General features: G+C 37.8%; 1 protein-coding gene across 6 annotated transcripts in view; it reads right to left on the bottom strand.

Annotated features, from left to right (window-relative positions):
• Nucleotides 1-429: 429 nt before the first annotated feature.
• The window catches only part of TMPRSS15 (transmembrane serine protease 15), a 65,010-nt gene continuing 39,173 nt past the window's right edge, over nucleotides 430-26,266 (bottom strand). For all 6 annotated transcript variants that reach the window (XM_065741839.1, XM_065741834.1, XM_065741835.1 and 3 more), the window contains 9 exons: nucleotides 26,150-26,260; nucleotides 23,415-23,547; nucleotides 18,930-19,025; nucleotides 15,265-15,314; nucleotides 14,659-14,833; nucleotides 12,614-12,795; nucleotides 12,183-12,278; nucleotides 5,126-5,265; nucleotides 430-969 (listed from right to left, as the gene is read on the bottom strand). In XM_065741839.1, coding sequence (XP_065597911.1) covers nucleotides 799-969; nucleotides 5,126-5,265; nucleotides 12,183-12,278; nucleotides 12,614-12,795; nucleotides 14,659-14,833; nucleotides 15,265-15,314; nucleotides 18,930-19,025; nucleotides 23,415-23,547; nucleotides 26,150-26,260 — 1,154 coding nt within the window. In that variant the 3' untranslated portion in view covers nucleotides 430-798. The remainder of the gene's footprint in view (nucleotides 970-5,125; nucleotides 5,266-12,182; nucleotides 12,279-12,613; nucleotides 12,796-14,658; nucleotides 14,834-15,264; nucleotides 15,315-18,929; nucleotides 19,026-23,414; nucleotides 23,548-26,149; nucleotides 26,261-26,266) is intronic.

The following is a 26,266-nucleotide window of genomic DNA, read 5'->3' as shown; positions in this document are numbered from 1 at the left end:
AGATTTGCATGAAAGGAAAACTGAAAAGCAAACAAATTACACCAGAGAGAACTTTTATCTTATATTCAGTTTGCTTGTTATAAAGCAGTATGATACATAATCAACCATTACTCGCAATCTACAAACTTCATTCTAGAGCTTTTTTTAACAGACAAGACAGCAGAACTCTGAGGAGCTCAGTTTCAACAGATAACATATAACTTCATTCGAATATGTGGTAATTACTGAGAAGAGTTGACTGTGCATTGAAATGAGAATGCATGTTGGGAAATGTAGTGTAAAATCATAAAAATAGTTCGTGTTTGTGATGAAATTAGCAATTTTCTGACAATCTATCCTGAAATTAACAATTTAGGCCATTTTTCATTGAAGCATCTTCCTCCCTGCCTCCCTTCCTCCCTCTCTCCCTCTCTCCCTCCCTCTCTCCCTTTTTTCTTTCCTTCCTTCTGTCCTTCCTTCTTTCCTTCCTCCCTGCGATACTTTATAAAACCCCTACTACAGATTTAATACAATGATGTTCAGATAGACTGTTTTCCCATACGTGGACTGATAGTAGAATTATCTCTTATATAAAGCAAACAGAGAACTGCTAAAACTATTAACAAAAGCATAGAATCTCTCTCATTTGAAAAATTGCTCTCAATTGATAAAGAAGGGAATTTTCAGTTATTAATATATTTTCCTTTCCTAAATTTGAAACCTGAATTTTGAATCTTTTTTTTTTTTCAGATTCTCTAGTTACAAGTTTTGATTGCCAGTCTGTATTGTATTACTCTGCAGTCTTTTCTGTTTCTCTTATTAAGAAATATCAACATAGTATATGATTTTTTGGATCCAGTCTGCAAACACAGGGACACGAACGTACACTCCTGGTCGCTGTGGAAGTGCACACTCGTAGCCAAATGATGTTACACCTACCAAAACCCATTGGCTACCATCTTCAAACATCAGAGGGCCTCCTGAATCCCCCTGCAATATGGAATTCAAAAGTTAAAAGTGTGCATTGTTAACCCTGGAGCAGAGCTTGTTTATGATTTTTTTTAATTGATCCTTAATCATAAACCTTGTACCTTATATGCTTTGGACATTAGAAATGAAATCAATATGGATTCTTCTGTATAGAAAAAATCTTGAAATGATTACTTTTTTTGTTTCTTTCAAGGCTACAATTTTACACTCTCATCAGTCTTTTAGATACAGGACTGAGTTTCAAAGGATTATTATATGAGGAATGCTCTGAAAGTAATGCCTGTTGCTTTATTATGTTGGCCCAGGTTGACATCAAAAACAGATGTTGGTAGAGGTTGAACCTTCCCACCAGTATTCCATTACATTTTGTTACTGTGCAACTGATGGCAGCAGAGGGGCAGTCTGACAGAATAGATATCTGACTTTGAAGGGCAGGTGAAACAAAGGAGTGGCGTTGAGTTCCTCCACGCGGAAAAAATGTTACCCACTGACATTCCTTGATGGTTGCTGAATGTTTGTGGAGACCAAACAGGAGTGTCAGCACAGTGAAAGTTGGACTGCGTGGGCAACATTTTCCTAGCAATGACACTGTCATAGCTGCTGTGAAACAGTGTGCCACCTCTGCTGATGCAGATTCTTATGAGCATGGCGTGCAAACTCTTGTTCATCACTAGTGAAAATGCAGACCTGATGGTGATGACTGGGCTGAAAATAGTGTTTTGTAGCTGAAAATTTGCTCTATCAAATAGTTTAGTTATGTCTATTGCAGTTTCTATGGAAATATATAGGAGGCATTACTTTCAGAGTGTCCTAAGTATATTTTACCCTTCATCTTTCACAACACCTGGGTAAACATGTAGCATTATTTTTTAGCTGAATCTGTTTAGCTGAAAGTCAGTTCTATTTTCTGTCCCTTCAGAATTTTGACAATTTCAAATTTAGGGGTAATGATGGCAAGATTCCCAGGAGTTTTCCTTCCACCATTTTCTGAATAATTTAGCAGTTACTGAATTGCTGTAGTCTTCAGAAAAGTCCAAAGTGTGGCCCGAGGGCTGCACGTGGCCTGGCACAGCCTTATAATGTCGCAGATCCTTCTGCCATGCCATCATGGCAGTGCCTCTGTCTCACCAAGTGGACAAACCCAGCCCATGGATGGACCTGGGGAGGGCACAGCACGGTGCTGACAAATAATACAGCACTATATTCACTATACTTAATTCTCAGGGAGATCATGTCAGCTTTCAAAGGTTAGAATTTGAAAAGACATTATATGCAGAAATATGCTGCCAAATTCAATGTTTGTCAAAGAATGCTTCATAAAGACCCAAAGTCTGTCATCTCAACAATGTATTTTTAAAAAATCTTAAAGCTCAAATGAATTCTGTTATCAAAGCTAGGTCTGTGGCAGGAAATCTGATTTTAAAAAATATCAAAAGCATTTATTGATGGTGAGTTTATTAAGCAATGTATGGAACACATGGCAGATATAATGTATCCTGATTAAAAAACAACCCTTTTTCTAAAATAAGTTTTTGTTACCAGACCATAGCCAGGCAATCTGAAGAAAGAGGGATATATACTGAGTGAAATTTGGAGGGTAAAGCTTCTAATTTCCAATTTTTTAGTTTTTATTTTTTGCTTTGGAGATAGATGAAAGCTCTGATGCTACAGCTATGGCTCAACTTGCCATTTTCATTAGAGATACTGATAACAAATATTTTGTCACTGAAGCAGTGGCTCCTTTGGTGCCATTAAAAGACTTAACTAAATCTCTTGATTTGTATGAAGCAGTAAAAACCAATTTTCTTTAATCTTTGTCAACATATCTGGCGTATCTGATGATCATTAGTAAAAAAGAGAGACATAAAATTAATAGAAGATAATGCAGTTGCCACTGGCAACTCATGTTTGATAAAATGCCACTGCAAATGTTGGATGTAACAAAAATTTGTGTGAAAGCTTTGCAAATGGATATTGTTGTGAAAATTGTCACCAAAGCTGTGAATTTCATAAAGTCCAAGGGATGGGATCTTTGCCAACTCCAAGAGTTCCTTAGGAGTACAGATGTTGATTAATGGGGTCATCATTTACTTTTGTGAAGGAAGGTGGCTAAACTGGAGTAAAATGCTACAAAGACATGATGAGTTGCAAAGTGAAATCAATTCCTTAAAGGAATAAGAAGTAAAATTTATGCCAGAATAAGATTAAAAATAACTCACAGATTTAGCATTTTTAGTCAATTTCATTGCTCATTTAAATGAGTCAAACATGTATCTCCAAGGTGCAAATCAACTTATCTGTGCTGTTTCAAACCGTAATAGCATTTGAAATGAAAGTTATGTCAAACTCAAGCTATGGCAAATTATTTCATACATTTTGATATATTGACTAAACACTGTCCTATGAACAGTGCAAAATACATGGATGTGCTTTCTGTTTTGAGAGAAATTAGAATAGGTTTTAAGATTAAAAAAAAAAAAAAAGATATATTTTTTAAATATTTGTGACTCCATTTTAAGTTGACAGAAATACATTACCTGAAAATTTTCAAATGAAATATACAGAGTTATAATCAGACCTTCAACTCAAAGTAAAATTTGGTCATGTCTCTTTATCAGGCTTTTCTAAGACCTGTTCTATCTGCTAGAAATATCTCTTGCTTCACATCATTCCTTATTCATATCATTGCTTTTTTGGCAGTAAGTACATTTTTGAACAATTATTGTCAAGGATGAAGCACGGGAAGAGTAATATTTCATCAAAAATCTCTAAGATCTCAGATCTTCTCCCTTGAGAACTCACTAGGAGTGTCAATCACTGCCCTTGAACCAGACAGATGCAGTAGTTTCACAAAAACAAGGTCAAACATCTCATTAATTTTACTTTTTATAGTTTTTTTATGTTTTAATAATAAAAAAGTTAAAAATATGTTATGTTACTTATTCATATTTTATATGTGGCCCAAGACAATTGCTTTGTGCTCAGTGTGGCCCAGGCAAATCAAAGGATGGGACAATCATGCGATAGAGTGTGGGAGACCAAGTTTGATTAATCCTACCACCTGAGTAGATTTGAATGTCTTGTTTTGATGAGAAAGAAAACTGATTATTTTTTATTGTTTGGTTTGAAGCGAGTGCCTTATGAAGGGAGCTTTAAGGGAGACTTCTGTGAGGACTCAGTCATTAAAATACTTCTTCCCACAACTCAAGGGCATCCACAAAAGTTCAAAGGCTGTGACAGCAGCCTAGAGGATGAAGAAATATCAGGACTCCCTTGTTCCTCTTTGCTTATGGTTGAATGGTCATTGATCACAATGCTGGTCACTTGTGCTCTGCATCAACTTACAGTGCTACAATTTTTTTTATATTTGAGGGATAAAGTACAAAAAGAGAAGAGGAAAGTCACAGATGCTAAAGGAAAGGCAAATTAAATAGGCTTGCATACCCCCCTGCTTGACTAAAGTAGCTGAACTCACAGCACATGATAAAGGTTTAGGGTTGTGATAATAAAGTAAGAGTAGTTACGTGAGGATACTCCTCATCAAACTTGAGGAGAACCGGGCACTCTCCATGCCATAGACTCCACATTGCTAGAAGAAAAATTAAGTGTTGACCAAACAATGTTATCAAGGAGAAGTGGTACATGATAAGCACAGCTAGAATGGACAGAAGTGAGAAAGAGCCCCAGGAAGCAGCCTACAAGATAAATGCAGAAAGGCAGCTACTCCAAAATACTGTGGTGTCCATTTATGAGATGTTTTTAGAGCCTACATATTCTGGGGAAACCTATCATTACTTTCCCCCTTTCCCTATATGAAGTATTTTTGAGATTTTTGACATCCTTGTGTATTTCTCTGTACCCTACTTTTTGCTAAATGTCTTCCTCTTTCCTTCATGATTACTCAGCAGTAATTATTCAAATCTCAGCACAGAAAATGTCCAGTCCACATTCTTATCTCCTTCCATTCTTGCTTGTGTTGAGATCGTACAAAATAGATTTTTACCCTTACAATATGTATTCTGATAAAGAGCTAAATATTGTGCGTATTCATAGACAGTGACCATCCTGGTTGTAATGACTGGAGTATCAAAGAGCACTTTACTCCATAATTAGATGTGTTGTGTGCTAGCAGTGAGAATTAGTCATTTATTCTTACCTGACAGGAATCTACTCCACCCATGTCATAGCCTGCACAGATCATATTCTTAGTAATGCTATATTCTGGCAACCGTTCCTGGCATTTTTCATTTGAAATGAGAGGGACTTCTGCTTCTTGAAGTATATTTGAAGTGGGACCTGATGAAAACACAGAGTACATTTACTTGCAGCATTAAATATGCATAACACGTTCAGAACACTGATAGCTTTGTTCTTGTTCCAACATGTGGGCACGCTACTGTAGAGTAAATAACTCCTAATGACGATACTCCACCAGGGAATAGTATAGAAGATGGTATATTTTAAGTAGTTCTATACAAACAGTTACACAGGTAATACAAAAGAGAAGATGGCTCACCTTTAAGATGACAAGGCTCGCAGAGGACTCCACATGGGAGGGATCTCCAAGAAGAGATCCTTCCCTGGTGGTGGTCAGCCCTTAAATGGGGTTTGAGAGAGGAGGAACTAGGCTCCACCCCTTCCACCCACACAGGTATATCACCTTCACCTGTGCCCCCATGGCTGACTTGGTGCTCACCTCAGGTGACCAATCAGTGGTTCAGGCCGTGATTCAGCAGTTCCCATACACTCCACCCCTTCACGACATGAACCACTGATCAAGTAACCATAAGGTGAGTTCCCCTTGATACAGAGACCCAATACATCACGACGCTTACATAATTGCCCGTCGCAACGCATGCTGATGTAATCTGATATGAGTGATGATCGGCGCATCCGTCGAACTCTTCTTTGGGCCAGTGCTCGGTGGTATCTACTGGAAGCATGTAATCATACAGTGCAGGTCCATCTTACGTGTCATCAGTCCCGGTTAGACCATCACCAGATGCTTCACATGGTCTTATAACAACTTTGGAACACTGCAGTATTGTTTTGATTCCTTCTGGTGATTCATAGACTTATGGGGAGTAATACAAGTGTTTTAGAGGTACCAAGAGGGGAAGATCCGCTTTCCAGGGCAAGATACAGGCCGTATTCCTGTCTTGGGTTAACACTTCAGCTTGTACAGGGGCACGCCCTGGTCGCCTGTACCAAACCCTTTGACCCGATGTCTGTGGCTGTACGACTATATCAGGCACCAAAGGGGGTGTCCTGATCTGCCACAGAGACATGATAGGGGTCCCCTTAGCAATGAAGACTGGAGTGTTAACCATTATTTCAGTAGGCCATGTACCTATAACCGGAGGAGCTACCGAACCCCCCACCTCCAATAATCTCCCCCAAGGTGCAAGTAGGCCGCACCATCGTGGTCCTACCTGCACCTTCCAGGGCCATTTTATTCTATTGGTACCTGGTTCTAGGTCCTCAGGGGCAGGGAGCAGAAGGTTGTTCTCATTGCCAATCTGAGGTTTCACTTCATTATCGGTGCCCGTAATTTGGATCCTAAGTGGGGAGGCCCATATTGTTTGTAACATTTTCAAGGCACTGGGTCTGCCATCTCTAGGTCTTTCATTCAGGTCCCGCAGGGTCTCATGGAGTCTCTTTGTCCACCCCTGCAGGGACTGAGAGTCTGTCTTCAGGGCAGCCTTGAGAATACCATTGTAACGTTCGATAAGGCCTGCCCCCGTTGGATTATATGGCAGGTGGAATCGCCACTCAATATTATTTTCTTCTGCCCAGCGTTGTATCACTGCACCCGTGAAATGACTTCCTTGGTCACTCTCGATGACTTGCGGTGTCCCGTAGGCAGCCATCAACCTTGTGAGTGCCTTTATAGTGTATGCCTGGTTGGCTTTTGGTACTGGATAGGCCTGCATTAGCCCACTCGCGGTGTCGACACAGGTTAGGGCATATCTCGCCCCCTCAGACCGAGGGAGAGGCCCAATATAATCAACCTGCCACCTCTGTAGAGGATTGTGTCCTCTAGCAAGATGGGCTGTAGTTTCAGGCAACGACCTCGGTCTTATCTTAGAGCAGGCGTCACAGTCTCGGCATGCTTGAGCGATGTCCGATAGTTGTACGGGCAGTCCCCACGCTTTAGCGGCTGCCCACATGGTCTTCTGCCCAGCATGCCGCAGCTTTTGATGTAGCCAGTAAGCGATATTCTCAGATGGAGAGTTCTCAACCCATCTAACTCGGGCCAGTGTGTCGGCTTCATCATTTCCTGGTGACTGTAGGGGTTGATGACCAGAAACATGGTAGACACACACAGTTCTGTGTTTGACTGTATTCCATATGTCTAACCACATATCTTTGCCCCAGATCGGTCGGGAGTGGATAGTCCAATCCTGGGTGGCCCACTGTGCGATCCAAAGAGTGAGCCCCCGATACACAGCCCAACTATCTGTGCAAATATTCAGGATACCATCACCAGGTTCTTTGGTTATAACCATCCACACTGCCCGCAGCTCTGCCCACTGGCTGCTTTGACCATCCCCCTCTTCGAACCAGATTGTGTCTGTGGCAGGATGGTACGCTACTGCTCTCCACTTACTTGGGTTGCCCTTGCTGGACCCATCCGTGTACCAGGCATCTTCAGGAATAGGATATTTTCCTTCCTGGACGGGACTCTTCTGTGGTGGAGCAACCGAAGTTTGTTTTGGTGCATCACTATGATACGTTACTGGGCCAAGAATCTTCTGAAGCTCTTCTTTCAACGGTGAGGAAGATAGACTACTCCTCTGACTGAGATAGGCAACCCATCGTGCCACCGTCTGCGCCTGGGCCACCCCCGTCTTAGGAAGGTGGGTCAGATCTCTTACCCACCCCTGGATTGGCAATGTAGTCTTGACTATAACTTCGGCCGTTTGGGTTATTGGCTCTACCGCTTGTAATGCGGAATAGGCAGCCAATAACTGTTTTTCAATCATACTATATCTTTCCTCTGCTCCATGCCACACCTGAGACCAAAATCCAATGGGGGTCCGAACAGAACTCTGACGTTGCCACAGGCCCCAGCCAAAGCCATCTTGAGTTACGTGAACATCTAGCTCAGCTGGAAGGGTAGGATCAAATATACCCAGTGCCTGGGCTTGTTTAACCGCCTGTTTCGCCTGTTGAAAAGCATCCTGTTCTGTTCTCCCCCAGTCCCATAATTGGCCCTTTTTGGTAAGTCTATATAAAGGTCTCAGCAGCTGCGCCAAATGAGGTATAAAGGAACGCCAATATCCCAATATACCCAGGAATTCCTGCAGCTGCTTTGGTGTTGTAGGGACTGGAAATGCCTGAACCTTATCTATGACGGCATCAGGTAATACTTTGGTCTTTCCTGACCAGACTACCCCTAGAAATTTTACGGACAGTCCTGGACCTTGCACTTTTTGAGGATTGATAGCCCATCCTCTTTCACTTAGGTAGGCAGTTAATGAATCTGCTGCCTCCCCTACTGCTTCCAGTGAGTCGGATGTTAACAGGAGGTCATCAATATAGTGGTATAGGTTCACACTGTTTGGTTTCCTCCAATCAGCCAGGTCACGTGCCACCAAATTATGACAGTATGTTGGTGAGTGCACGTACCCCTGTGGCAAGACCTGAAAGGTCCACTGCCTGCCTCCCCACGTAAATGCAAATTGATCTTGTGATTCTTTAGCAATAGGTATGCTAAAAAACGCATTCGCTAAATCCAGGACACAATGGTAGGTTTTAATTTCCCTACTAAGAGTGTCCATTAAGGAGGCAATATTGGGTACGGCCGCATGGATGGGCGGCGTGACCTTATTCAGTTCCCTATAATCCACCGTCATTCTCCATGTTCCATCCGACTTCCGTACTGGCCATATGGGGGAATTATATGGGCTGTGTGCAGGCCTTATAATACCTACTTTCTCTAATTCCTGCACTGTTTTTGATATTTCTTCTTGTCCACCCGGGAGTCTGTACTGTCTTACATTAGTAATCCGGCGTGGTTTTGGCAAACAAATGGGCTCATGTTTCGCATGGCCCCTCAATATTGTCCGTATTGCCCGGATACTAATGTACCTCTGCCGTAGTCTGAACTCTCCCACAGTTGTCTGGAGAGCCAGACCCCATAGAATGTCTATGCCCAAGATATATTCTGGAATTGGGGCAATCGACACCTTATACTCCCGGGGCGGGAGACGCCCAACCCCCAATTTCAGCCACGTCTGGGTGACTGGAATAGTCTGTCCCCCAAACCCACCAATCATCACTCTATTACCCTTAAATTTCGTTGGGTCTCCATATATAATCGATGTTTCTGCGCCAGTATCCACTAGAGCCATCACCTTCTGCACATTTGTCCTGGACCAGAATATTGTTAGTTCTACATAGGGCCTCCGGTCACAGCTAGAGGCCCTATGGGGACCAGAATTTTCCGTTAATCCATGAATTTTGCCAGATCTAAATCTTTTGCCACAGGTGGCTCAGGCACTGTAGCCTGTGACACCTGCGGATATTTTTTCCTTCTGTTCGGTATTATAAAGTCAGCCAAATTCCAGGTTGTTGTTGGTGTTTTTTCTATAATTCGTACTCCCGATTTTCTGGGAGCACTCTGAAATTTCTGATCATTTCTAAGCTGTTTCCACAGCTGTAACAAAACATGGTTGGGTTGCCCATCAATTTTGGTAAATGCAACCCCAGCCCGTATGAGATCATTAAACATAGTCCTCCGGGATACCCGTACGGGGCCTGATCGGGGCATCCGTGGAGCAGGCTTTTTAGTTCTAATAGGGAAGGCCTCAGCATCTTCCACTATACGAACATTACGCCTGGTTCTTACGCGCTCCGTCTCCCCTAAGTCTGCTACTAACTGGGCTGCCTGCTGTACGATGGCTTCTGATGCCACCAATGGATTTAATATGGAAACCAACATCCCATATAGGTGGGAGGGGGCCTGCTGTAGTATTAGATCTCTCATGCCCGCTGTAAATTTTTCCGTATCGGGGCTTTCAAAAGTGTCCGCATACAGAGCCTCCCTCATACCCAGTTCTCTGATATAGGTCTGGAGGTCCTCCATAGAGGACCACAAACCAGTATTAAGAGGGATATCGGTTTTGTTGGGCCATGTCAAGCGGCATGCAGCCATCAACCAATCTATAATAGAATGGTTTTCCTCATTATAATGGACAGCTGCATATAATCTTTGTCTTAATGCCGGGTTTATCGTTATAGATGCTAATTTTGACATTTCTGTTCCATTTACTAAAACACTTTCAGCTCCTGCATCCCATAACCTTAGGAGCCATGATGGTATGCTTTCTCTTGGTTTCTGATGGAACCGTTGTACTAGGTCCATCAACTCATTGGCTGTATATGGACGAGCGGTCACATGGAGGCAGGTTTCTGCAGGGGGCCATTGGTCAGGAGGCACCCCTGCTGGTCTATCCTGTACCTTCTTTGTTTTTTGAGTTATAATAGGCCGAATCTCGAATGGGTCCATCATAGATGGAGTTTCGAGATCTGCCTTAGAGATCTTTTCCCCTGTCATATCAGAGTCTTCTTCCTCTGATTTTGGGGTGTCTTCTACCAATATATTCCTTATTTGTCTTGTGGGGACATTTAGGCCAGGCTTTTTGGTTGTTAACGTACCCAGCTGTTGTTCCAGTTTCTCAATACGGTCTCGTAATAACTGATTTTCAGTCTCCAAATTAACATTTGCAACATCTAACTTGAGTATGGCCATTACTAATGGCCAGGCTACTGCAGAGGCAGCTAACCGCCGCTCCTTGGTAACAAGTATGTCTTTATCTAATCCTACAAAGTAGTCAGTCAAATAAGATGGAGAAGGAGCGGCAGTCCCTGGAACCCGCATGGGTCCCCATTTCTCAATAACGGATGCCAATCCATAATAGGGTGACCCCATGAATCCTGGAATTAGACCAGGGATTGTCTGTTCTAGGGGGGTAACGTTCTCCCCCTTGGCCCATTTAAACATATTCCAAATAAACGACATTATGGATTTAGTTAGAGCTGCCTGGCTCGCCAAATGTAGAGTAAATAACTCCTAATGACGATACTCCACCAGGGAATAGTATAGAAGATGGTATATTTTAAGTAGTTCTATACAAACAGTTACACAGGTAATACAAAAGAGAAGATGGCTCACCTTTAAGATGACAAGGCTCGCAGAGGACTCCACATGGGAGGGATCTCCAAGAAGAGATCCTTCCCTGGTGGTGGTCAGCCCTTAAATGGGGTTTGAGAGAGGAGGAACTAGGCTCCACCCCTTCCACCCACACAGGTATATCACCTTCACCTGTGCCCCCATGGCTGACTTGGTGCTCACCTCAGGTGACCAATCAGTGGTTCAGGCCGTGATTCAGCAGTTCCCATACAGCTACTGAACAGCAGAAAGGCCTGCCAGACTACTGTATTATTCAGGTTTATGCCCCTCTAACACAATCACTGATTAAATGGTGCTCATTAACTGAATCCTGTCTTTCATTTGTGTAATGGGACTGAATTTGGCTATAATTAAATGAAAGTTACTAAAATCAATGACTATGAACTTACTGTAGAGAGACCTAAGAGATAATTAAAGGCTTAGGGGCTTGGATTTTTCAATGTTTCCACACTATTCGTTGTATATCTTTGATTGCATATTTCTAGTTTTTATAATCATTACAATTACTAGTTCTTACTTGAAACTTTAAATGTGATTTTACTCTGAAAATATAGATGCAAATACGTACAAGCAACCATAGAAGTGAAATTACATGTTTATTATTTTACAGAGACTCCAAATTTGGAGCGTGTGATATTCAAATAGAATGTTCATTTCACACTACACTCAGTAATGCTTTGCTTCATTTACACACTGTCAGAAATACAAATCTTTCTTCTTCCTGATCCCTTCACCTCCCCAGTTATCTGGAAATAAATTGTTCATATTCCATACATTTGGAAAAGTAGTCCTCCTAAGGGAATGCAATAAGTTCTTGTATTAATTTAATGATTGAAGATGTAGATATATATATATTTTTCTAATGAGTATGTTGTAACTTTGTTACTTTAAAGAAGAAATGGTGAGGGAGTGTAATAGTACAAAACCTTTTTATAGAGGAGCATATTTCTAACCTGTTTGACCTTAGCAGTTCCTGTGGAAGCAGGAGCAAATTTTCCCAGCATAATTTACCCACCTTCATATCTAATAGCACCCCAGCCTGCAATAGAGCAGTTAATTCCTGGTAGAAACTGTTCATTCTTTTCTGGTAAGCAGATAGGTTGTATATAATCTGTGAACACAAAATGAGCAATCAATTTCAATCTCTTTCCTGCTTTCTGTTGTTGTTGTTTTTTTGTTGTTTTTTTGTTGTTTTGTTTGTTTGTTTGTTTTGTTTTTTAATGAAGTCACAAAAGAATATATTCATTAATTCAAATTCACTTTCTGGGACACAGTAATCGGGAAGTAGTGGATGGACTCAAGAATAATTAGGCTGTACAAAATATACAGCCATTCCATCACCCTTGAATGGTTAGCATGTTTAGAGTTTAGATTAATATATATACAAGGGAAAATACAACATATATACAATAATAAATATGGGAAAATACAAACTCACTTACTTACCTGTGTATTGAACTTTGTATTGAAGATGCATCAGAGCAATATCACTGTCTTTTGTAACTTTGTTATAATGAGGATTTATAATTATTTGATCAATGTTTTGAACTACAGTTGAAGTGCCTGTTATATTTGACTGGTCATACAAGCCAAGAACTGCTTTCCATGTAGATGGTTGTAATTGTCTCCTGGAATTTGCAAGGAATATTTATAATTATGAATGATTAATGAATGTTCTGAAAAATATGTTAGATAAAATCTTTAATCTCATTATAATATGTAGCAAGCTCTCATTTTCTCCAGATCAATAGGAGAATGTAGTGGATATGCTTACAGTTTTGTGGTAGTAATACTATCTTGGATGTTCATAGTGTAAAAATATGTGGTTGACTTTTGATGTTAAGCTTACAATGCATTATTTATAAGAATCACACAACAGTGCAGTGGGATAAAATACATTAAATAAATTACTACAACTTTGTAAACATTGGAAAGAATACTGCTGAGTGCCCCACAATGCAATTAGTATTGGTCCTAGTTAAAAAATTATTCTGGAATTATCTGAAGAATAATGGATCTACATTGTTGTAGAAAATACTTCTGTTCATTGACTCCGAAAATTGGTCCCTTAATGTTTTGTCTAAGTTGAAAAGGATAAGTTTAGACAACTATAGTATATATCTGAAAGTTTTTTTTTATGAGTTACATATGCTAGTTTAAGACTTTATAAGCTAGTGAATGTATGTATCTGCTAGTTTTTTAATTAACCAGTTCATTTTTTTCTAAAACATGTTTTTGGCCTGCTGTTTTATGGATTTGGTTTCTGTTTCTCTTTTTGACTGACATCTGGAGGTTATCTTGTTCTAAATTAGCATTTCAATTAAATATTCAGAATTAAGAGATAAAAATGTAAGCTGTCAGTTCAAGGAAAACAGAAAGTGAAATAGATGAAAAGGAAGCGCCAATATTAATGTGGATTTATTATGTGCAAACTAACAGTGCTTGATCACCCTCATTTCAGTGGCTTTTTGTGGAATATCGCTCATGCAATGGAATGAGGAGGGATCTTTACAGTGGCATTGTCTCCCCATAATTATTATTTAGGTATTTATAATGAAAAGTTTACTATAATTTTGAATACTAATGTTTCTCTTTTACTACTGCAGTTTCTGAGTGTCTTCTCAGTACTAGCTTCTATTATAGACATCATGGAAGCAAATCTTAGAAAATACTTAAATATGCATCACTTATTTGTGGTACAAATAACATTATCAAAACATTTAACATCCAATATTGTCTGATTATTGTATGCAAATGAAGATTCATTCCAATTATGCACAATATACCTTGATCAACCAGTGATACTTAACAGGAGGAATGAGCAATGCTGAATTTACCTTTCTGAGGTACCTCATCCTTTACAGCAGTAACAGATATTCCTATGAGTAATGGAGGCCCAGGTAACTTTAGGTAAAGTACAAATGCTCAGTACTGTTACCATATACTTTAGATGTTCATTGTTCTGAAAGTGGCTCTTGGTTTCCATGACTTTCTGCTTTAAAATAAGGACTGAGGATTTACTAGTAAGTAGCAGAGCCTCTAGCCCACTCCACAAGTGATTCAAAACATAGTAATTAAACAGTGAGGTAGTTATTAATCTTTTATGTTAGTATCACAAATTATTCCTTATCTGATAAAATCCTTAGTGAACCTGCACTTAAAACAAGTGTTTCATTCTTAAAATGAAAAAGACATGGTATGGATATCATTTGACCATCTCAGATAGTCAGCAGGATGCCCTGCATTCAGTGGAGACAAAGATGCAATTGTGAATCTATAATAATTTCATTTCAAACATCTAAAAAGCCTCTAAAAACCACCTATTAATGATTTCAATATGATCCTTTGAAAGTGTTTTGCTCTGTAGAAGACCGACAAATGGCTCAAGATTATACTTCAGCCCAACTTTACTGAGAGATATCCATCATTGGGGTTCTTGTATGTTGTGACAGTAACAGAATGCGTTAACTTATGAATACGACGAACATTACCCATATACGCAGTGTGCTGCTGTCACCAGCCATTCCTCATTGACAAGGGAGGCTCCACAAACGGGTCTGGAATTAAAATGAAGTGAGACTATCCAAGGCCAAGCCTCCCTCCTGGCATCACTTCCACCTACAATCTTTGTTCCTTTGTTCTCAATTTCCAGGCGTTTTCCACAAGCTAAAATAAATGCATATATGTATTTCAAATAAAAAAAATAATGTTGATATGCTTTATTTGAGTAGTTATATTCTTGGAAAAATATTCTTTGTACTACTTGACCTTCTATTCAAAAATACCATTACCATGGAGAAAAGTTTGTCATTTTATAGCTGAAATCAAGATGTAACTTCACAACTTGGATTTAGATGTGTTATATCCTCAGACCTTAAAATTTTTTTTATATATCTGCTTTCAGTATAGACCTGTCTCCAGTGTATACTTAACTCTAAAAACAAGAGAAGATTGTAAATTTTGCTGTGTTTATATCATTACAACTATAGCTTTTACAGTCCATTTCCTAACCTTTCAATTCAAACTATAAACATTAGGTTTTATGGACTGAACAATCTGATTTCTGTGTGAAACATTCCCAGGGTGTATATACTTACGTTTAATGTTACACTGCAGATGAATCACCAGGTTGTTTAAACAATGTTCTCTAGAAGGAAAGTATAATTACATTACAGGTATCTGCACACCAGGTAGCTTTCTCATATATAAAAAACGTACATTAGTTCAATTAGTTTATCTAATATTTCATTATAGCATTTTGGCCACAGTCCTTCATGTTATAATAATAGTTTAATTGTAAATACAAAGCATCATGTTATATCTAAGATGAAATGTACATGCTGTTCTTTAATAGACACTGCGTATATTATGTACATTAAAGTAAATTCCTCTTGTGTTTGTTGGAAATGAGTCATCTGCCTATTACAGATTCTAACTAAAATTGTAAATGGATATGGCTTTTTTTCTATCTTTTGAGAAGTTTTCAATCACTTACCACTAGAGATCAGTGTAACCAAAGAATTTTGAAACGGTGACTTTGAAATCACTGTATCTTTTTTACTACAATTATAGTGCACTATAAAATATATAGCTGCATATAGAGGGGAAGGAATTATTTAGCAGAGATATAAAGCCAGAGTCTGAAGAGCATGAAAACACAGATCAAAACTACTCAAGCATTTCTGATACCTAGAGGTTTTAAGATTATCTTCATAGCTTGTAATGAATCTGAACACTTGGGACAGTGTGTGTGCTAGCAATTTAAATCCGATACACATAGAAGTATGTCAGAGAAAAAAGAAAAGTCTGCTAAGGGCTAGGTCACAGTATGCATTTCCACTTCATTTTTAAAAGAGAAAAAAGGAAACATTCTTTAAACATAATATAGCATTATGCATTCGTCACTATGTTTACACTAGAATTTGGCATTTGATGTGAGAGAAATAATGGGTGAAAACCAAGTGAGAACATGTAACCTTCCCCTCCATCCCTTCCTAATTAAATCTGCATTACTGTGAGTGTAGGAGAGTGAAATACACCTCCAGCTCTGCAATGTATCATAAAAACTATCCAATCTAATACTCAACTTGTCAGATTTGTCCCTATATGTTGATAATGGGGTCTATCTCCCACTATCAGGACTAATTGCTTACTAGAAGGTACTTTATGGGAATCCACTTTTTTGTCTATTTGTAGTAAGTTTCCAGTGTGAAAACCATTTCCTTAACTACATTTCAATTTACCAGTCCTCAGTTACCTCTTGGTTATCTCAGGAGAGTCCAAAAGGCAATAGAGTCATGACATGTGCTGAATACCCATCCTATTTAACCTTCTGATTGTTATCTTGAAACTAAGACCAAAGGCAATGTTAGAAATCACAGAATCACAGAACTGTAGGGGTTGGAAAGGACCTCTATCAAGATTAACAAGTCCAACCCCCTGCCAAAGCAGCTCCCTAGCCCAGGTTGCACAAGTAGGAGCCCAGTTGGGTCTTGAATCTCTCCAGAGAAGGAGACTCCACCACATCTCTGTGCAGCTGTGCCAGTGCTCCATCACTGCACTGTGAAGAAGTTCCCACGCACATTTGTGTGGAACTTTGTATGCATAAGGATGTAACCATTTTCCCTCATCCTATTACCACACACTACTGAGATGAGTCTGGCCTTGTTCCTTTGCCTTCAGCACCTTAGATATTTTTAGACGTGGATCAGATCCTCTCTGAGTCTTCTTTTTACAAGGCTGAACTGACCCAGGTCTCTCAGCCTTTCCTCATAGGAGAGGTGTTCTACATCCTTTATCATCTTTGTAGTCCTCTGCTGGACTCTTTCAAAGAGATCCCTGTCTTTTTTGTACCTGTCTCCGCACACTGCTGAAAAGAGTCTGGCCTCGACACTGTCCCCCACACCTCAGATATTTATAAACCTGGATCAGGTCCTCTCTCAGTCTTCTTTTCTCAAGGCTAAAGAGACCCAGTTCACTTAGCCTTTCTTCATAGGGGAGATCCTCCAGGCCCTTCACCATCTTTGTGGCCCTCCGCTAGACAAGAGATCCTTATCTTTTTTATACTGGGGAGCCCAGAACTGAACACAGTACTCCAGATGAGGCCTCACCAGGGCAGAGTAGATCCAACCTGTACCGGAGCATGTGGTCTTTCCTCCTTAGGTACAAGACTCTACACTTGCTCCTGTTAAACTTCATCTGTTCAATACCATTTTTAAACTTGATTACCAATTTGATTTTTTAATTATCAAATCTGTGTGATAATTCTAACATACATACCACAAAAGCATATGAGGTTGTAATGGTGTCACCATGTAAAATGTTTCCTATCATTTTTCTAAATAAATATATATATCTTGATACCCATTACTTCAACAAAAACACAGCTAAGATGAATAAACTTGTTCCATTACTCCTGCATTAATCATAGGTGTTTAAGAGGTATTAACAGAAGACATCTTCAAAGAACTTAAGCAACTGCTGTTGCTTAAGATCTCTTGTGATTATCCTTATTTAGAAATGTAGTCAAGAAAAAATGAAAAATAACTTAAAATGATATCTCAATTGTAGAAGATCATTTCACCACTGGTAAGAATGATAGATGTTTGGGATTAACAGAGTAGAGCTGGAACAAGCAATGTATCTTTTTTTTTATATATATATATAAATAATATAGCATATCAAATTAAAAATTCCCTCCCACTTCGTTACTGTGTGGTATGCTCATAAAGAAAACCTGAAAAAGCATGGACTCTTGCCGTCCTCAGCATCATTTCAACATTTCAGCAATCACACAGTAATTTTCTGCATCAGTGCTTGTAGTAGATTTCCAGGATAATGTCTATTATAAGCTTTCTTATAAGCAGAAATTCAGTAATTGAAGTAATTGTATAATGTTTTTTTTTAATGATGGCAAGCCTTTTTACTTTTCAGAGTTGTACTCTAAACCCTAGCATTTCCTGAGAAAATAATCCTGGACAAACGTTACGTTTTCATTTAATCTATGGAAACACTACCAGTTTGTATGACTCTTCAGAATCACTTCAGGATTGAGGAAGATAAGGATATAATGCATTCCAAAGATCATCTTATCTGATGATTCTGTTCTAAATATGGAGACATGACGTAGTCATTTTTGAACTAGATTACTTTGTCTAAACATAGATATGTCTGGCATTCTAAGTATCTTATTGATTATGAAATGTGATTCATCCTATTTCAGAAAAAATATCTTGATGAATTAGAATTTGGAAGTACTTGTCTTTCTTTCTTGATTTTAGAGAGACCCAAGTGTGATATACCCTATATAACCATGGAAGAATGCCACTCAACTTTAATCCTTCTACTGGTTCTTAAGTTAATATATTATGTATTCATAGTTAGAGTTCTCTAGATAAGAAACATTTTATACACAGCATTTACAAACAAAATGTGTATGTAAAAAGAAATGTAGAAATAACTGTATTAATCATTTCCACAATAAATATATTAAACTGTCACATAACATTTTACTGAATGCTAAAAATGCATCAAGCATTGAAATTTGCAACAGGCAAACAAGAATCCAAAAGGGAAAAGTGTATTGCCCAATGATATATGAAATTCAGTGGTAGATTTAGAAGAAAACCTATTTTAATTGTCCAGACCACATACAGAATCATGTTACTCTTCAGTTAAACTTAAGCTAGAAATTACTGTATAAATGGTAGTCACTATACTTGCAATTATCCTTAGTATGAGGAAGAAACCTCGCTCTACTTACTTTTTTGTAAATATTAGGCTGTGATTAGCTACTTCGGTGATGTTGGCAAATGGACCATCTCCAATGAATAATACAGTTGATGACATATTTGAATTCCTGGAAGGAAAAGACATACATATATGTTTTTAGAAATTTATCATGTTTCATTGGTGGATGACTGGGAAATTATTATGTTTGTGTAATAAACTGAAGCTTTTTTTTTTTTAAGTAAAATAAAGACTATTTATCTGGAGATGTGTGAAAATTAAAACTTTGATGGGTTAAAATGTGACTTGCCTACTTTCATTCACCTTATTCTAAGAACTCCAGTGCTACAATGATATTAAAATAGAGAGAAAATAATTACTATAATGAAAGGGAATTATCAGTTTATGCTTTTTGGTGTCACAATGAATGGTTTGCAGTACTGATTCTTAAATATATAGATGCAGATGATAGTGGTATGGCAGTGAAGGCTGAAGCTTCTTGACAACATCCCATTATATGCTGTTGCTGTGTGATGGATGGCAGCAGAGGGGCAGTCTGACAGAGTGGCATCTGGTGTGAAAATGTGCGTCATTAAGTTCCTCTTTGTGAAAAAAACATCACCCACTGATATTCATTGACTCCAACTGAACATTTATGAAAACCAAACAGTGGATGTGAGCACAGAGAAGTGCTGTGCGGTACATTTCAGCAGTGATGACAGCAACAGTGGATTGACACCACTGGTGCAGATTTTATGAGTGCAACATGCAGACTCTTGCTCATTGATGTTGAAAATGCACAGCTAATAATGGTAGCTGCGTTGAAAGATAGTGCTTTGTAGCTGAGAATTTGCTTTATCATGTAGTTCTATTTTGCTCTTTAGTTTCTTTAGCTGTTGAAGTTTTCTGTGGAAATAAATAAAAGGTATTACTTTCACAACAACCTGCATAAGTGCTGAAATTTCTGGATTACAGGCTGGATATTCTCTGAGTTTTAACAATAGGGATGTTATTATCTTCCTCACTTTTCTGAAATAAAATCTAAAGCCCTTTTTTGAGAAAACCTTTGATAATTTCATTTGATTCATTTGTTTTCTTTGGATTCCTGAGACACACACAGCTGGAGATTCCTAAATGTTTTCAGTGATTTCAAAACCAAGCTGCTCCTCTTTCAATTAACTTATTGATAAATGATGAGTGTTTCTGTAAGTATAAGAAATCATACTTTTCTTGGAGCAATGCAGTTTGGTAACAGTAATACAGTTTGTTCTGCAGCTCCAGCAACTCCATAACATGAGTCTTAAACATTCCTCAATTCAAGGCATTATCCAACACATACATTTGGTGTAATCAAGAGAAAATGCTCTAATAAGATTGCTTTGCTAGAACAGAATAGCATTCAAAATACAGTTACTTTTTAAATGGAAGTAATGATAACAGCATATTATGATAAATTTTAGCTCCAGTCATCTGATTTCTTATCATTTCATTTGAAAGAACGATCAGCACCATGGGCCAAATCCTAAAGGTGATGCATAATTTCAGTTTTCACTGGAGGTCTACTGTTAATGAAAATGATCTATTAGAAGTATTGAAGGCTGTGACAAAAATGGCCTTAAGGAGGCTAACCTATGAGTTAATTAGCCTTCACTAGCCAGAATTTATAGAATAATCTTGGATAAGTTTCTTACACACATATCTGCAGAGATATTTACAGTTTCACTCTTAATTTATGTCTCTGATATGATCAGTCAAAATAAGAAGTACCAAATGTTAGAAAAGATTCAAATACAGTGGTACATTTCTGAATGATTGTTCTGAATAAGGGCACCATTTGTTCAATAAATACAATTTTTTTCTCTTATCTAAAAAATAATAAAAAAAAATCCACACACACTTATTTGATGAAAATATATTCACAGATTTTGCGCTTCATTGGGTTTTTTTTGTTTGTTTGTTTAAGTCACAGGGCAGTGTTTCTGCTTTGTCCACTGATTTTGTGACAAACAGGAAAGCAGCACTAAAGAATTGCAGCAATTTGTCAACAGTGAACACATTATTTAGTATAAGTGAAAAGATTTGTTCACATGTAGATTCATAGGAAGAACATCTATTTTCTAAATGCTCATGTGCACACAATATTTGTATAAGAAAATATGCAAATAGAAAATAAAAATAACCCCTCTATGCTTTCTGGATTTGAAAAGAAACTTCTTGTAAGTGGGTTTAAGCAAAGTTTGCTCAGTTTCTGAACTGTAGTGAAGCTGTGGACCTAAAAATCTCCAAAAAAACCTTTGAAACTCCTCCTATGGTTTCCAGGTCAATGTGTACATTGTTAACTGGTAACAACTGATGTGACATTAAGTCTATCACCAAGTTATCAGTACTGTCCTCATACTGGCGACAAACACAGTGTCAATACAATGAGAAATAGATTCTTTCTGGCATCCAGACCATGACTTTTATAGGATTTTGACACACTGGAGATCCTGGGTCTGATGATCAAAAGTAGGATTTTTTCTGGTATTTTTAGTAGCTAGGCATGTACTACTGACATTGTACGTCTACTACTGACCATTCACTAGTGGGGCAAATGAAAATATAAGTGACCTGGGCATCTCAAGCATGAAATTTTAATTTAGTTATTTAATTCTCAATAATTTTATAAGTTAATGAATAAAAAAGACAGGTTTGAAAGCAAGTTCTAAACTTGGGACTTTTGGAGTATGAAAAAGTGCAAGGTTTGATCTCATTCCTGGGTACAATTTAGTGAAAACTCATCTAACACTGGTCTCAAAGAAACAGATGTTTGAAACCCAACAAAGAAAATGGTGGAATATTCAGTGTATGATATGATGGCTCAAAGAAAAGCAATACAAACAACAGCAATAATCAGGCATGAGAGTGTCATGCATACAGTCACAAAGTGCACGCTATATAAAGGATTTTTCCTCAGGTTTCTCCACAGAGTGCTGGCACGTTGTGCACCTTTTACTCTGGACTCATGAAGAGTATTGTAACCAATATTTTTGTAGATGAACACATGGGCATCATTCCAGATTTGTTTGGCAAATGTCACAAATATCACAGCTGCATACTTGAAGAATGGAGGGAATAGGTAATAAACTGAGTGATGAAGTTAAAAAGAACTAAACAAGAAATCTAAAAAAAAAATATTTTACACGTGTTTGACACTATTAACACTAATTCTGAAATATATTGCTACAGAGTGTTATCGAGACAACGGCATAAGCAGTTTTTAAAAGTTTGTAGAAAATATAATGGAAAGCAAAGTTCAGTGAAGCTTATCAGTTGTTGAAACGTGAACTAAATCTTTAGACCACAAAATGACTAGTATCCAAAAGTTATAGAGGAAAAGTGGCAGCGACAGTCAAGGAGAAAGAGGGAAAGAAAGAAGGCTAATGGCCATTGTAATGGATGAGGTGCCTGACTTGAAAAACATTTACTTTCTACAACCTTATATACATGCATAAAAAATACTACATACCTATATTGCAATGAGGATTTGTGCATCTGATATGTATATAAAAGCAGTACTTAACCAAAGGAAATGAGAATAAAAATAACACAGCACATATTCATATGGATGATTAAAAATGCTTTCAAGCAAAATTTTGTCTTTTTTCCTAAGCCCTCCTAACTGTCATTTCTACAATTAATTTATGAGACTGGCATTTGCAGGCATCTTACTTTCATTAGAGAGCAACATAATAAACTGCAAGCTAAGAATTTCATTTGATTATTACTTGACTAAATTACATTCCCTAAAAACCTCAGCACTGTAGGAAAGACATTTATTATTCATTGTATGACAGTGAAGTTTCACGCAGTGTAAGGGGGACCAGAATTTGGGCCATACATTTTTATAAAAATACAACACTTCTGCACTTAATTCTCCTCTCCTCTTCCCTGGAAATTCTGCTGAACATTGGTAACAGAAGACAAATCTGCTTTTTCAATCATATGCTTCCCTCCTTCCTCCACAGCCAAACACAGCTCAAGAGAAATAGTTTCCTACCCCAACAACTCATGTTTAATGATAAGTACGAAATGTATTGGGAGCGCAGTTACAGAATACTCAGGTGGTTATTGTGAATTTACTTGAAATGAGCATCAGAATGACAGTAAAGTAGCCAAGACTTCTGTTTTCTCCAGATTTCATTTTGTGATGTTCTCACAAAAATGAAGACATAAATGATGACACAGTGATTAAAGACTAATGCTTCTGCATGCGTCTTACAGTGTTCTCCCATATTTATGCTCATACTTAATCTGCTGTATTCAGAGTTAGCAATACAGTGATGAATGACATCAAAATAAGCATTGTGACACTTAGAAATTTGTTGGCTGATTTTGAGCTTCATTTATTCCAGAAAAGTATATTTGTTTGGGTTTATATAGGTGGTAACAATACTGGTAAAATGAAGAGAAAAACACAAATTCACAAACTCAGCAAAGCTTCAAACAAGTTACAAGAGTATTAAATATTTTCACTTACCCTAATCCCAGCTGCTGGCAAACACTGTCCGAAATCTTTTCACTCCAATTATCTGCACATGTCAGGTGCCATGCCTTCCCAATCCTGACCTGTACCAGTCCTTCGGTGATTGCAGAACCATTAAGCAATCTCACTGTAGACCAAAATGGACAGAAACATTTTAGACACATGATTAAATTAGAAAGCAAAAACACCATCAACAAAAAAACAATGCATTATACACAGATTTATTATTGCCAGCAAAGAACAAAACACATTAAAATGGTAAGATGCACTACAGCAGTAATAAACCCAGCATGTCCAGGATATTGCATTCCTGTTGGAAGGAAACATTATGTTCTTATGTATTTCTGTCACAGGACAGTTTCATAGCCTGTATTTTGCAAGTGTCTCATGAAAAGACAGCAAATAGTATATTTTCCATCTACAACAACAAACGTTTAGCCTTAGCCAGCATTATGTAATTTCCATCTGCTGTGTGAAGCTTTAGCTATGCAGCAGTCAGTAAGAATGACTGGAAATGAGGTTTAAAACCAGAGCTGACAGAAAAGTCAGATTTTCCAATTTGAGTTGCTATGAGAGCTTTCACTTTCACTGCAGCTTAAGTTAAAATAATAATAATAATACTAGCAATAAAGCTCTCTGAAACCCAATCTTTCAATCAAAAGTTTTTTCCAAAGGGTATTATTCATAATAAAAAAAATGTAAATAATCATTAGTGTGATGAGAAATTGTATACTACTGGCATGGTGACTGGGGAATTAAAGTAGAAGGTCAACAGAAACACATGAGTTACAGTTGAATTCAAAACAAATATTGGTTATTGCCAGCGTGAAGTGAGGAATAAACATGAGGTATTTGTAATTTACTGGTTACCAATTTTTTTTAATATAATGTCTCTTCAGAAAACTATTTTCTACTGCTTTTTCCATAATAATTAAAGCTCACTCAAATTAAAAAATAAAATAAAATGAAATAATAAAAAATTAGAAATGTGATTGAAATCCAGGGCATATGAAGTAAGTGATTTATAGAGATAGGTTAATGGTAAACGTCAATCGCACTGAATTTTGGAGCACTATTAAATATCTCATAATTGTTTGCAGTATGAGATTTCTCCAAATTACTTTTGACACCTTTCCTCTCTCCTGTTTGAACTATAATTCCTTTTCCTTTCTCCTCATCAGTTCCACATTCATCTCCAAACACTTCTGTTAAGCAACAAGAGACTTACTGAGCACACAGGAAGTATTTAATTCAAAAGTTCATATACTTTGGACCTTCCAAATGAGGGCATATGCTATACCCTTCCTTTCCAGCCCATGGGCAGTTCCAAAAGTTGGAAGTATTTGAAAATGGCAGTTTGTCTATTTTAAAATATATGATAAGAAACTGAAATTAGTTCAGGAAAAGAAGCAAGCATTTTGGACAGTGAAAAGACTCAATGTGATGGTGTCTAATTAAATTTTCATTTTATTTTAAAGATTAAATGGATTCAGCCAGCTTTTGGATTAAATGGGTTTTGAGGAACAATTCTGCCAATCCTTTAATGTGAGGTAATTTGTTAAGAAGTAATAGACAATCTATGGAAAAATAAATCTCTGGGAAAATGTACATAATGTTAATGTAGGTGATGGTAACTTGTCCAGATCTTCTTTAGCAGTGTCTGGAAAAAAAACTTTACAGGTCCTCTTTGATTAACAAGAAGCTGAAGTGAATTTTATTTTGTACATTTTAAAAGACAGAATATCATTGCAACAACATAGCTAAAGTATTAATATGGAGACTGAAATTGGTCTTTCATACACATATATATGCATATAAAAGATGTTGAAATCAATGAGAACTGTCAGCATACATCTAAGGACATATCTGTAGCTCATAAGTCCTCCTTAAAACAAAGGCAGATGATGATGTATTGAGCTTAAAAGCCTGCTTTTAAATTTCCCATTAGGTCTCTGTAATACAATGTCAGAAAAGCACTTAGTCAGAAACAGTAATTTGGTTTCTGCTCTAGGCTCAACATGATTTTAACATTAGTTTTATATTTAAGTTGTTGTATAGGAATATTATTTCCATGTTATGTGAAATGAAGCCATATTTTGTACACCTAAATTTTGGAAATGACCATTTTCTTAGCAGATTAACACAGTAGCTATTGCTTTCCCCGTCCTTGTAATCTGCACATTCACAGTGAGCAACAGATGCCACTTACGCAGCTGTGCCATGCCCTCACCCTATGGCCTACACGAGATGGATTCAAAGCAGTCTGGAGGGTGCCAAGTGCTGCAGTTAGACTTCCCACTCATAGTAGTATTTGAGAGTTTCCATCAAGAAGATGCAATCCTTATCCCACACTACAGCATTTGTACTGCCGTTGATCTCAAATTAGTTGCAGGAAAAAGTGATAAAATTTGAAAAGATGAAATGGATATAGTGGAGAGCGGGTAATGATTTTTCATTTTATTTTGAGGTCATTATAAGCAGTCACAAGTTTAAACATAGAGTAACTTCCTACTTTTACCAGAAATTTCCACCAGATGACATACATTGTCTCAGAAATGCGATTTTGCTTTACTTACCTTGACAAAACCAACAGATACTTCTGTGTAAATTTGCATGTCTTGCATGCAGTTGCAAATAGTTTACACAAGCTGTGTTATTGTGCCTGTCTGCCTAGGTAACACCTACTAAATATACATGCATCCTTTTTCTATGTATGAAGGGAAACTCACTGCACTTTGACTCATCAGAGCCATCTTCACACTGAGGTAGCTTATCACAAAGGTTGTCCAATGGTATGCACTTTCCACTATGACATTGATATTCTTCAGGTGCACAAGCTCCTAAAG

This window comes from Cyrtonyx montezumae, unplaced genomic scaffold (assembly GCF_038088225.1).
Source record: "Cyrtonyx montezumae isolate F1298 unplaced genomic scaffold, pur_monq_1.0 scaffold_3, whole genome shotgun sequence".
Classification (NCBI taxonomy): domain Eukaryota; kingdom Metazoa; phylum Chordata; class Aves; order Galliformes; family Odontophoridae; genus Cyrtonyx; species Cyrtonyx montezumae.
The sequence above is the reverse complement of the archived record's forward strand: the minus strand, read 5'-3'. Positions and strand labels throughout refer to the sequence as shown.